Genomic DNA, 11,521 nt, shown 5'->3' on the forward strand with positions numbered 1-11,521 from the left:
TAGATGTTGGTCACCAGTATTGCCCAACTTCTAATGCAAAAGGTGTTCCATTGGAAAAACTGGCTGCCTTTTCCCAGTGTAAAATGTTATATTTTTACATCTAAATTTTTTAAACTTACAAGTAGTGAAAGAAAAGGATGAATGAAATAATGAAGGGTAGGTACAGTTGTAGGTTGAACAGAGATGGAGTTTTTAAATAGTGTTGTCTTAGTATAAAGACAGTTCTCAGCTCAAAAGATCTGATTTCAACTTTCCTCCATGTCCTGTTCATTTCAGAAGAAATTCTGAACATGGGTTGTAGATGTAATACTTTGAAAAGTATTAAATAAATACAGAACACTCTAAAAAGCTCCCAGCAATATAAAAGAGCAGATAGATAATTTTCTTTCTTTTCAGAATTAAAATAGCTTGATGGCTCTTAATTTTTTTCCTGGTTCTTGGCCTGCTGTATATCAAGAATGACCTTCCCTACCTGGAAGTTGTCTACAGGCAAAGTAAGGTTTGGTGATTAGATGCTGGGGTAACTAGCTCTGTTCAAGCAGGCAAGCTGAATGGACATCTTATCTGTTTGGATATAGAAATTCTGCACACCTGTGTGGTTCTAGTTTAAAGTGTACTCCAGTATGGCTTTTGGCAGTAGGATCTGGTGTCTTCAGGTATTTAGGGTCGAATTCCCCTGGTATCTTAACAAATGCACTTGCAGTGCCATGAGCATTGTATTGCCTCTACTCTGAAAATAAATGAGCTCCAAATCCTTTTCCAGGGAGCTGATAGCAGCAGAGTTGTCCCCTAAATTTTTCTTCACAAAGCCATGGAAGTACCTGGAAATATACAAGTGCCATTCAAGGGTGCAGTCTGGGCACATGCTGTTATAAGCTGATACTGAGAGGATTTCTTTGGCTGCAAATTCCTTCTTATGTGTGATGACATAGGAAAAGGAAGAACCTGACGCTGTGTTTCAGGCTGTACTTAGCCGCCTTACTTGCCTACTATTACCAGGAGGTAAAAAAATACTGGTTTGTTTTGGTTTGGTTTTAAATTGAGCATGTTCAATACAGATATCAGATTTATGAGCATGGGATCTCAGGGGCTCTTTTCTGAACAGTAAACCCCATGCTCAGAAACAGGGAATATGTCTAATTCTCGGTAAGCAATGGAGGAAAACATTTCTGAGAGCTCAGATGCTATAAAATACCACTCTTTAGGTTCTGTGGCCCCTGTGAGAGCAACCCTTTGCCTCAGGAGTAAAGTGCAAACAGAATAATGAACCAGACAGAACCAAAGACCACTGTCACTCCCAGGCAGTTTGTTGCAGGACATAAATCTAACACTGGTCTCTCACCCTGGCAAATATTTCCCTCACTTAGATTTGTAATAATTACAAAACTTCTTTTTGTTAGAAGAATCGAGTAAATACTAGCAAAAGACCAAAAATTTATTACTGATCTAGTAGAATTATTAATGCAGTTGAATATCTGGAAATGATTCCCACAGAGCCCTGTGTCCTACAGACACATACTGCCCAGTTCGTTTGGTTTTTTGTCAAATTTTCATCAAATCCTCCAAGCTGTGTATCCAGTGAGGCTTTTCTTGAAAGCCTTTCTTAGTGCTTCCTGAGACTTTTCAATCTGAGTTGAATTTTGTTCACTTCAGAAAGAATGAATAAGACTAAATGAAAAACCTGTCATATTGGTGTTTTAAAAAATATCTGGTAAGAGTAGTGTTCACAGGTGGATAAGGGTAAAGTTCAGCACAATCCAAGTCCTCGTGGAGACTTAAGGTGCAGTTCCCCTCATGATCTAAAATGGGAAATTGGATTTCTAGAGCCTCAGCACTGGGCCCGCTGGAGTATTGTTTAGAACCTAAATAGAGCTTAAAAATAAAGAATTTGGTTTTCTTTTCATCATTCAGTTTGGCTAATGCCCAGGAAGTTTTACCATGCATTTTTCAAAAATAAACAACCAACACCTTTGTTTACTGTGATGTCCAGTGGATGGATTGCAGCACTTTGCTACTTCTCAGAGAGGTTTGCCCCTCCTTGGAAAGCAGAAACCAGTGTGGGTCTCAGGTCCTCACTCAGCTTCTGTAGGCAGCACCAACACTGCTGGTCCTGGGACTACAGGGTGCAGGAGCTCTGCTGCCTTTGAAGTGGTTTTGAGATAAAAAGAATCTGTTGTTCACCAAAGGCACTTGAAAACCAGGCAGGTGGGCTGGTTTCCTGATTCCTGGTCTCCAGCCAGATCTTTCCCACCCTGGAGGGAAGAGGGGGTCTTGGCTGAGCAGAAATGGTGCCCAGTCTCTCCCAGCAAGGGTGGACCTGGCTTGAAGGGATTTTTTGACAGTTTTCCCATCATGTGGGAACATTGCTACAGCCCTTTCTCTGTGCAGGATCAGGGATGTGGGATATAGGACAGGTGACAAACTGACCCTGGGGCTGGCTGAGAGCAGTGTCATCACTGCAGTACCCACCTGAGCCACCTGCTGTGGGCAGGGTTGGTCCTCAGAAACCCCTGATGGAAGGGTGAGTTGTTTCTCCTGTGTAGGAGCCAGGAACCAGGACTTGCTGAACCCTGGAGAGAAGCCATCCTTTTCTCACCCAGTTTCATACCAAGCTTCGCTTCCTCGCTCTGTTTCATCACATTTCCTCATGCTCTGCACCCTGCATTCCTCTGTTAACCACCTCATAATATTGCCTCTCTCTCCCTGAGTTGTATCACTTGGACCTGGATTCTTCACCTCCACCCCAGTCCTACACAACCAAATGCACCCAGCCATTGTTATGTTCTCTGGGATGAGCTAAATAAATAGTAACTCCCACCAAAGCCTGAATCAGTCGTCCCATGAGGATTGTTTCTAGAGGGCTGACCATGTCCTATCTCCTGTTCCTTTGCGAAGGAGGAAAGCAGCGTCGCAGTCAGACAAGCCAGCTGAGAAAAAGGAAGAGGAAAGCCAAAACGTAAGTGAAACACTCCTCTCTGTTGTGCTCTTGCAGATTCCTTGTAAGCCAAAGTCCTGTGCTCATTCACTGTGTCTGGCAGGCAGTAACAAGCAGTGCTGATCCAGGAATATATGTGCACATTCGATTCAAAGCCGAATGTAACTTCCCACCTTTCCTGGGAACAGCACCCTATAAACAAGAACAGCTGCTTTATTCAGAAGAGAGGTTTTGTCTAAACCAGGTGAATGAGCTCTATTTCATGGTCTAATCCCAGTGGTGTAAGGAACAGGAAGTTCTTGCCCTGTAAGAAGGTGCATTGAACTTTCTGGCAAGTTAACTTGAGATAAAGTTCATGTATCTTCTTTTACATTTGGGGCTTGAGCTAAGCTGAAGTGGACCATCAGCCCTGCAGTGTAACTTTGGATTGCCAACCTGTATGCAAAGCAAGAATCAGCTCACTTCAGAGCCCGGAGTGCACAGAGAATGTGCCTGGTGGAAGAAGGGAAAACAGTGTATTAACCATTAGATCATGCAGAAGTCACAATGTGACCATGATAGCTACACTAAACTGAGATAGAATTTGGACAGCTTTGGGGAACTTCGATTAATTTCTCTTCAACAAAAGCAATTATACAAGCGGTTTTATTTGGCTGAGTCTGTAGACTGAACTTGATGCAACAATTTTGAGTCCAACATGCAGATGAAAACACTTTTTTAACTGTTGAACTGGTAAAGGATGGAAAATTCCTGCTTTTAGGAGAGGGCAGGATTTGCACTGCATCCTTTCCACTGTGGTGCTTTTCCAGGCTGCTGCTCACTCAGCATTCCTGTTGCTGGCCAGTACCCTCTTGAAGGCTTTCTGCCACAGCTGCAAGGTCATAAAGCATGCTGTGTGCTTCACATTGCCTGTGTAGAGATGTTCTCTCCAAAGACACAGATGTTCAGTAGGAAATCCATTAAAACAATCTAGGTCTTGCCCCGAGCAAAAAGATTTGTGGGAAGAGCAGGAATAAGCACTTTTCACTGTTTAGGGAGAAAAGGAGCTATTTTTTGCCGGTTCCCCGAGGGATGCTTCAAGCATGGAATTTGCCTGTTGAACCCGCTATGCAACCATTGCTCTTAATCTTGCCCCAAAGCTGGTTTTGAGCCATACACTTGCAGATGAAAGGCACCATTTAGCTTCTAACTTGCCAGCCCCTGCTTTCTGTCCCTTATTCTCTCTCCTTGAAACTCCCCATTAGTTTATATACCCAATCTAACTTTTCAATAGCACCAAACTGTTTAGAAAAGTGTTTTAGAGAGCATCTGTTTAATTTGTGTCTTGAGTACATTTCATGTTCAGGGTATCTTCTTTCAAACTGGGTGCAATTCTGTTTTACAATGCAGAGCTGATGCTTCGCCTGAATTTGTTTTGAGGCTTGCTAGATAATACTGTCATGCCAAATATATGGATGAATGGTTTATGATCTGTCACACATAAATCCGAGATAAGAGTCCAAATCTCTGATGAAGTGTTTCGTCTTTTATTTAAGAGGAGTACTGATTTTGTTACATTCTGTTTGTACCTGAACTCCTCTCTCTGGTACTGGTGGCTGTCCTGGGGTGAAAGACTGGGATGTGAGCAACTGTTCCTTTAGGTGGCTTGGTTTCCACATCTCAGAGAGTTTCTAAATTTGGGAAATGGATGGTTTGTATTTAGGCAACAGCAGACAGCACTTTACAGTGGTTTCACCTGGTTTGGTATACAGAGATAAGAGTGATTGAGTGTAATCATGAAAAGGGGTCCACATTAACTAAAATAAAAAGGATGTATTTTGGCATCCAGTGTGAGGAAAGTTAAAGTTTAAATGGCCTTGAGCTCAAATCTTGGCAGCAGTGCTTGTTGGACAGGGAGGAAACTTGCTGTTGTACTACATGTGCTGCAGCTGTCTCCAGAGTAGAAGAGGACTCTGCACTTCATCCCCAAACTCATTAATGTCCTGTTTTTCTCTTTGCAGGATGATGCTAGCACCTCTCCTTCAACCAGTACACGAGGCTCTGCCCAGCAGCAGCAAAATTCATCAGGTATTAATTAAGTTGAACTACTGGCATTGTAGTTGTCTCCTTAATCTCGTCTTCACCACCACCTCTAGACTCTGGATTCATTGTCCTACTTCTGAGTGCAGCAGCAGTAACTAACAGAAAAATTCCCAGATACCTGTTGTTTTAAAAACTGTACTCAGCAAGAAATTATGACTTTTATATGCTTCACAGTCAAGAAAATTGCAAAACAATTTAGTTAGACATGTAGCTGAGGATCTGTGTCTTCAGCATTACACACCTAAGTATTTTAAGAGAAAAAAGCTGTATTATTTTACTTTTTGTACTGCAGATGTCCTGATCTATACAGTTGCGGTTTGGATGTCAAACTGCTATTCTTCTTTAATCTAATAGTTTTTTTGCAATACGGCTGATCCTGAGCGTTCCTAGATAAAATTGTTTTTCCTACAATTAATTGAAATAACTGCATCTGAGTAGATGAGCTGCAAGCACTAACATTCATCCCTGTGTCAGTCTTGGCTTTCATGAACGCTGAGAGAAATCTCTCCCGAGGGAATGACTATTTAACCATTCCAGCTTCCTTTTGGAACAAAGCCATGACTTGTGTGCTCTGCAAGGGAAGAGGAGGAAGCCAGGAGAAAGGTGTATGTAAATGAGATCTAGAGATTTCCTGGGAGTGCCTGTAATTCTTTTAAAAGGCTTTTTAGGACCTCACAGAGGAGCAAATCCTTGTATGTAAAGTTGTCAAATCTCTGCAGCAGTTCATTTTAGGAGGAGACTCGGATGATAGGAAGCACTTTCAGCAACAAGGGTTATGTAGTACAGCTTTTTGAGAATGTTCTGTGAGTTAAAAGTGTACACAACATTAAATAAATTCTCTGTGGAGATTTGCATAGTGGGATCTTACTGTCCTTTTTATATGCACACACATCTTCTGCCAACTATGCAGACAAAAACCCTAAGACATCTTAACTTAAAATATAAATAAATATTGTACTGAATAAAGTAAGCCTTGCAGCAATTAGCCTGTATTTCCTAATAGAAATAGAAATTAGAAATAGAAATTTTCCTCCTACTGTTCCAGTTCAATTTCCTTTTAGTATTGTTTAACTATGTGGTCCCTAATTAAAGGGATCACTAAGCAGATTTTTGCCAGTGCTTTCCCAATAATGTAGGCAAATGCACTCATTCAGCAATCTCATTTTCCTGGTTCTTTTCCTAAGTCACTCATCCTCACTCAATGAAAGCAGCTGTATAAGACAATCAACTTCAGGATATTTTTATTTTTAGAGCAAAAATAATAAACTAACTTTTCATGTTTGTTTTTCAGACTCTGGGAAGAAGCCATGGGAAAGGAGCAATTCTGTTGAAAAGCCTGTATCTTCATTGCTTTCTAGGTGAGCTGCATGGGGTGTCCCTGTGGCTGGCCAGCAGGCGGGATGGTCATGCTGTCCCTGTGGCATGTGCACCACTCATGTCTCGTTTCATTCCATTGCTGTAGAAATCCATCAGTGGTGAAGAGCTGTGAAGCTAAGAGCCCCACACAATCCCACGTGTCTTCTAGGTACTGGCTAACTGCCTGGCTTCTTAACTGTCTTGGCTTGTCCTTTGGCTCATCCTCATTCAGCACTAGTGTTCGTCTTCTGCCACCTCTTTTTACTCATTTTCTTGCAATCTGCTTTGTCTGTCGCTGCACAAAGTGTGAAGGTGTCATGTCAGAGGTTTGTTCCATGGAAACAGCCTATGCTGCTCACTTGGGCATTACAGATGTTTATCACCTGGAACCAGCACTTAAACCATCCATGTGTGTGTGTGGTGTAAGTCAGAGACATGGGTCTGGCAGTGCTGTGCCATGTGGAAATCATGTTTTGGACCATCTTGCTACATCAGGTTCATGGTGACCCTGCCAATAGGTGTAGCTTTCATTGCCCAGCCTCTGCAGAAATTAAAAAGCAAAAGCAGAAATGATCTGAAAAGCTGGCAGCTGGGATAAGGGAAGTTATTCTTCTACCCATGCAACAGCAGTGGGTGCATAAGAAAGGAGAGTGAAGCTTGATAATAAAATCAAGACATAAAAAGGCCCCACCTTTCAAGAATAATTGAAAATTTATTGAAAAGAATAATTTCAAGAAAAAATAAAATTTTATTCAAGAATAAAACTTTCAGACACGTGTTATAAAAACTAGCAGGTATCAAAAGCCAAGAAACCCAAAGTAAGACTCCAGAAGCCCTGTCAGTCAGAATAGCCAAGCTTCAGGATCAGCACCCATGTTTTGAATCACAGTTGATGTTGGACAGCAAAAGAGGCTTGCTTCCCGTGCTGGTCCAGGAGCACCTGGTGTTTCTGGACACTGAGATGGATGGATAAGCTGAATAAGGAAGTAGAACACAAGCTTACAAATGTTCAGTATTTACTGCAAAGAGATGTCCCTTATTTTACATTCTTAGGTATGTGACAGTGCTGAGAGAGATAAGTTGCCAATGGCAACTATCTGCACATACTTGGCTGCTTTGTTAAAAATGCTGTAACATGTTCTGCCTGAACATTTAGAGGGATGCATCCGTGTTATTATAGCAAAATACAGTTTTGCCAGCTCTCCTAAAACCAGTGAAACATGTTGGTTCTAGGAAATACATGAGCTTCAAATAGACAGAAAAAGACCATTCTTCCTCCTTACAAATGGAAATGAAACATGGGCTATTTAAAGCAGCCATCACATTTCAGTAGTTATCTTTTATAATGGCATTGCATCTCAGGAGGAGGAGTTCAGTGGGAACAAGTGCTTTCCTAGTTTAATGCCTGGAGTAGTGCTCAGTAGTAGTGCTTGCTTGAAAGACTTCTGTGGGGAAAGCAGCGAAGGTTTCTAAAGCTCTCAGTGGTGATCTGTTTCCATTCCTGATCAGTTTTATGGCATTTGGATCTTTCTTAGCTCCATTAGCTGTGAGATGGTAGGACACATGTGAAGATTCCCCAAGGAAGGGTTGCAAGACCAAGCAACCCTTGGGAGCAGCAGCATCTCCACCAGCCCCCAATTTGGGCTCAAAGATGATGGTAAAGTTATTCGAAGCCTTTGTACAGCATGGTTAGTTTTTAAAATATTTTAGAGTTACTGATTAAAAGAGAAAGGCAAACAGCTTCTGGTTTCTTAATTTATTTTATCAGATGTCATCATGGCTCAGCCCACGGACTAATACCATGCAGAAAGACTGATAACACTCAGGTGCACTAGCCATTAAGGCCAGGCTGGTTTTGTTTGTGAGTCAATAAAAAATGACTGTGATACATAATACTATCAACAAGCCACCCTTGACTCATTCAAGTCTTCCAAGGAAAGGATTAGTGGGTTATTATTTTCCCAATAATACTTTTCTAAGATGTAATCTACTATTACTTTAGCACCCAGTGAAAGCCTAGGTTGCCAGGACAGGGCTGCTGTGCAGAAAAGGGACTGTGAGAGAAAGCCAGACATGTAGTAGCTTGCAAATTGCAAATGCCATAATAAACCATTGTGTTCAATAGGCTTTATCCCTTCAGCATTTTCTAACCTGAAATCACTGAGATTCCCAACACCAAAAAAAATAAAATAAAATAAATAAATTAATAATAAAAAAAAAAATTCACAGCATCTGTGAGGGTCAGGTTGTACATACAGGAGCAGTGCTGCTCTCTGGCTGCCAAATATTCCTGAGCAGCACAATAGGGACAGCAACATTCCTGTCCAGCACTTGAACACAGGTGCTCCTGCTCTGGGGTGGATTTCATCCACACCATCAGTTGGGTGCAGCTTAGCACACATTGTAGGGAACTGACTGGGCTTTTTTATGCTTTTCTTCCATTTCTCAAGGATGAAGCCAGTGAGCAGCAGCAATGATGTGGCTATGGATGCCTTAGATTTTGATCGAATGAAACAGGTGAGTGAAGATGTCATTTGCACTTTTAGAGATTTGGCAAGCTACCCATTTTCCCCCATGCATGCGCTGTACGAGCAAAATGGCTGTTCAGTCTTCTGATTTCCTCTACAACTAGGTGCCTAGAGAAGGGCTAGCTGGTGAGCAGCAAGAGAGCACAATCTCACTGCTGTTTCATCATGATGTCTGCACAGAAATGTGCAAGTAAATATGCCAGCATCTTCTGCATCCTTGCCTAGGAGTGCAGATGCAGCTGTTAGTAGTGCTAGGCTCTGACCAGCAGTGGAGGTGGGGGACAAGCCACAGCCATGTTAAACTTGCATTTTCTTCCACCAGTTAGAAGGAAATTCTGAGCAGCTGACTTGTGTTTTGTCTCATCAGGAAATATTGGAGGAAGTTGTAAGAGAGTTACACAAAGTGAAAGAGGAGATAATTGATGGTAAGAAAGAGAAAAATTATTATTTTTCTCATATTTATGACTAATTTTCCATAGATAAGATGATAGGAATTGCAGAGAGTTCCCTGGTGTTTTCAGACTTCTCTGAACAGCTCTGATTTATACACACATTTGAAGAACAAGCATCCACTTTATCTGAGCTCTGACCATAACACTGCATTTACACCCTTTATTATGCTGTTGATGAGCATTTTTACCACCAGCCTATGAGAAATTCGTTGGCTGGTGTTTCTCACAGGTGGGAGGGTGAGAAAGGGCCTGCCTGTAGCCCATGGCACATCAATTTATCACAATCAGCAAGCGTGAAATCACTTGTAACTCGCTGGCCACACAGGCCTGGGATGAGGAGGGAACAAAGGAAGCTAACTGAAAATCCTTCCCAAAAATCTTCTGTACGTTTCCTATGCTTGAAGAGTTATTTCAGACCTTCACTCAATTACAGCTTTCCAAATAGCCACATATTTTTATAATTCATTGAAAAGTACAGGAGCTGCACCAAATGTATCAGTACATCTTAATAAATTGCTCTGCAGTTTACAACTGAAGGTATTTTTCAGGGCCATTATTGAAATGCACAGCAACATTCTCATTTGAAAGCCACATTAGGGCAAACGAAGATGCATGTCCACACCCTGCACTCCCCACGTTAGATTCACAGGGAAGGGGAAAAAGAGGAGACTGTAAAACAGCTAAAATCCATTCCCTGTGCCCTTGCCCTAGATGTGTATGCTCACAAAACCTCGAGGCAGTTTGCAGTTGGAGAGACCCTTGTCCATACGCTACTGTCCCAGCAGCTTGGCCCTCAGAGCCTCCCTAGTTCATTCCAGTGCAAAACAAGGCATTCACATACACCACAGATGCAACTTCTTACAGTAGTACTGCAGTTTGCAAGCCAGCAGCTGACTGCTTACCCTTACTCATCCTTTTACCCTCCACTCATCCTTTTACCAGCGTGTACTTTCTGCAACCTCTGTACTTAGCATTTTCCATCACACTGGGTATACCATAATGCACTAACTTTCTGGTTTGGTTTTCTAGCCATACGGCAGGAGTTGAGTAGAATCAGTACAACATAATGATTGCAAAGCATTTGGACGGTACTAAGAATGCTAGGAAGATTGGATCATTTCTAAGTGTACCAAGGTCATGCAAGATGGTGAGAGAGGACACCGGCACTGTCTTTGTTCTTACACCCTTTTTATTAGCAGACTCAGCACACTTTGAAGCTTGCTGCTGCCTTGGATTCGCTTCATTTTACAAGTCTTAATCTAAAGATTATTAAATTTTAAATTTCTGGATTTTTTAGATTTCATCTGACACTGCACATTGGATTTGTCAGCCTTTTTTGTATTTTGTATTTGCTTATTTAAATGTATTACCTTTCTTTTTAGTAGTAGATAAGAACACACGTGAACCATTTGCTTTTGATAGATGACTTCAAAGTAATTTTACTAGTAGTCTGCAATGTAAATGAAGATCCTTTGCCAACAGAAATGTATTGAGGCATCACCAGAAGAAAGAGACATGTTTAGTTGTCAGCCAACAAGTTCTTTGTCTCAGAGTTATCACAATATTAAAAAATGGTACGTCAGTGCATCACAGTATCTGTGTTCATATTGGTAATAAACTGTTTATTGTCCACACGGCCCTGCCTTTGTTTCATTTGTCCCTTGAGCTCCTGCACTTGTGTGTCACTTGGTGGTAAGAGGAAGGTGACTCACTGTGGGGTGGCAGCTCTGCCTCCCGCACTGCAGAGCATGAGGAGGGAGCCTGAGTGTCTTGTGGCTGTGCAATGGCAGCAGCCCTGCCTTCCCTCACCCTCGTGGCCCTCACCTGCCCAGCTCTCTCACATGGCTGGCTGAGCACCACGTCCTGCAGCCAGGCTGCCACAACCTCAGCAGCTCTGTGCCAAAGAGAGTGGAGGACAGTGGCTTAAGGCTCTTCTCAGGCCACCACTATCTGCCCCAGCACATATCCTGCTGTCACTGAGAAGAGCACAGGTCCCATCATCTGCACTCCTGCAGATTTGCAATAATAAAAAGGAGGTGTCCATGCAAAATAAGGCTACCAAAGGTGGATGCAAACTGAAATCCCAGGCACAGCACTGCTGACTAGGGACTTGAGGGGAGTCAGTTGTTAATGGTGTGCAGGTCTTGAGCTTTTCTGGTACAGGACAC

General features: G+C 42.2%; 1 protein-coding gene across 6 annotated transcripts in view; it reads left to right on the forward strand.

Moving 5' to 3' along the window:
• EVL (Enah/Vasp-like) overlaps window positions 1-10,990 on the forward strand; it is a 142,777-nt gene extending 131,787 nt beyond the window's left edge. For 3 of the 6 annotated variants that reach the window (XM_088058007.1, XM_088058006.1, XM_014250029.2), the window contains exons 8-14: window positions 2,896-2,956; window positions 4,936-5,002; window positions 6,309-6,375; window positions 6,480-6,542; window positions 8,824-8,890; window positions 9,269-9,326; window positions 10,383-10,990. In XM_088058007.1, the coding sequence (XP_087914133.1) occupies window positions 2,896-2,956; window positions 4,936-5,002; window positions 6,309-6,375; window positions 6,480-6,542; window positions 8,824-8,890; window positions 9,269-9,326; window positions 10,383-10,420 (421 nt within the window). In that variant the 3' untranslated portion in view covers window positions 10,421-10,990. The remainder of the gene's footprint in view (window positions 1-2,895; window positions 2,957-4,935; window positions 5,003-6,308; window positions 6,376-6,479; window positions 6,543-8,823; window positions 8,891-9,268; window positions 9,327-10,382) is intronic. The other 3 variants (XM_088058009.1, XM_088058008.1, XM_088058010.1) reach the window with 3 other exon arrangements.
• The last annotated feature ends 531 nt before the right edge of the window (window positions 10,991-11,521 follow it).

Source organism: Pseudopodoces humilis, chromosome 7 (genome assembly GCF_049639895.1).
Source record: "Pseudopodoces humilis isolate 2021_Gansu_Grassland_sample_001 chromosome 7, ASM4963989v1, whole genome shotgun sequence".
Lineage (NCBI taxonomy): Eukaryota > Metazoa > Chordata > Aves > Passeriformes > Paridae > Pseudopodoces > Pseudopodoces humilis.